Here is a 1,509-nt window from a genome sequence, read left to right on the forward strand (position 1 = left end):
TTACTGAACAACTGCACTGCAGATTAAATTATAAATGTGTGCTACCAAGGGGATAAAGAAGAGGAGACCTGGACAACAAAATAATGTGCACGACCATGAATGCAGTTTGCGATCCGTGCACACAGAAATAGGCTCAGATTTTAAAAACACAGCCTCGCGGCTCGATGCTCGCTCTGTGGCAAACACTCGCCAACCAGTCTGCAGCAGTGAGACACCACCTTTACTCTGAAATCACTCTCGGTGGACGACAACCCACTCACACTTGCAAAGCCGCCTGAAATTTAAGCTTGATGCTTGACATTTAATAGGTCCATATCACAAAGCTGTAAGTACACATCTTTCATTCTTTAAACGCTTCGTGAGGTTCACCAGGCCTCACTCGTTTTCCAGCATCTACTCCTGTGGTGCGGATGGGACGTCCTCATCCTTAGACTCTAGTTTTTCTTCTTTCTTTTCCTCTGTCTTCTCTTTCTCAGCCTCCCCGGCTGCAGCTGATACATCCTCTACTTTTTCTTCAGTTTTCTGCTTCCCTGACACCTCGTTCATGTCTGACTCTTCCTTCTTCTCCGTCTCGTCTCCCTGACTGACTTTCTGCTCCTCGTTCCTCTCCTCGTTCGGCTCTTCCTCATCCGTCTTGGACTGTAGTGGCTGTTTCTCCTCATTGTCCTGCTTGAGCACAGTCTCCTGTTTCAGCTGGACCTCTCCGTCCTTCTGCTGAAGAGGCGTTTCCTCCTCCAACCTCACCTCACCCTCCTGTTTCGAAGCGTCCGCCGCCTCGGCGCCGTCGCATATGTCCTCCACTTTGGCTGATTTGGACAGGATCTCGTGCAGCTCGGGAGACATGAAGTAAGGCCTCTCGGATGAGCCATCGTTCCTTTCCAAGTCCTCGCCTTTAGTCCGGTGTGTGCAAGTTTGTTTTTTTATTGATTGGGTTAATGGGAAACAATGGGGGAAAAGCAAAGTAATGCATGGAGATAAAAGGAAATTAATGGAAAAAAGAGACAAAGAGAAGAAATGTCAACACCTCAGGCAGGAAGCAGAGGAAACCAGCAGCTCAGCTTCAGACAGTTGGAGGAGATCCGGTTAAAGCAAATGTAAAAATGACTCACAGAAACACAGGAACAGGGTGTCCACGCACATGGCGTACACGCTGAAGAAGCCGTGGGCAATCAGGTAGGAGCCCACTACCACCGTCTGAGAGGAGGAAATCACAAAAAGTCAAAACAACTCTCAGTAAAATATTAATCCATTTAAAGTCCAGATGGTAAGGCAACAAAGGGGTATATATTCTGCTCTTACCAGACTTGGTACCCAGTAATAGTTGAGAGCTGGTGCAGCGTTCTCCGCAGCTTTGATTCTCCCGGAGAAGAAGAAGAAAGAGAAAATTCCTACAGAGAGATGAAATGAAAACATATTGATCTGAACTAAAAAGCCACACGGCGCTCCCCCCCTGGAGCTCAGGTCTATAAATAAAACTCTTTCTTACCCACAATTCCCACAATGAGGAGC

At 47.3% G+C, this 1,509-nt stretch overlaps 1 protein-coding gene across 1 annotated transcript in view; it reads right to left on the reverse strand.

Moving 5' to 3' along the window:
• Window positions 1-275: 275 nt before the first annotated feature.
• The window catches only part of LOC106511903 (choline transporter-like protein 2), a gene marked incomplete at its 5' end in the record, with an annotated part of 4,148 nt that continues 2,914 nt past the window's right edge, over window positions 276-1,509 (reverse strand). The window contains 4 exon segments of the mRNA XM_014000626.1: window positions 276-890; window positions 1,110-1,194; window positions 1,300-1,388; window positions 1,487-1,509. Of these exon segments, the coding sequence (XP_013856080.1) occupies window positions 394-890; window positions 1,110-1,194; window positions 1,300-1,388; window positions 1,487-1,509 (694 nt within the window).

This window comes from Austrofundulus limnaeus, unplaced genomic scaffold, assembly GCF_001266775.1.
Source record: "Austrofundulus limnaeus strain Quisiro unplaced genomic scaffold, Austrofundulus_limnaeus-1.0 Scaffold3529, whole genome shotgun sequence".
NCBI classification, from domain to species: Eukaryota; Metazoa; Chordata; class Actinopteri; order Cyprinodontiformes; family Rivulidae; genus Austrofundulus; species Austrofundulus limnaeus.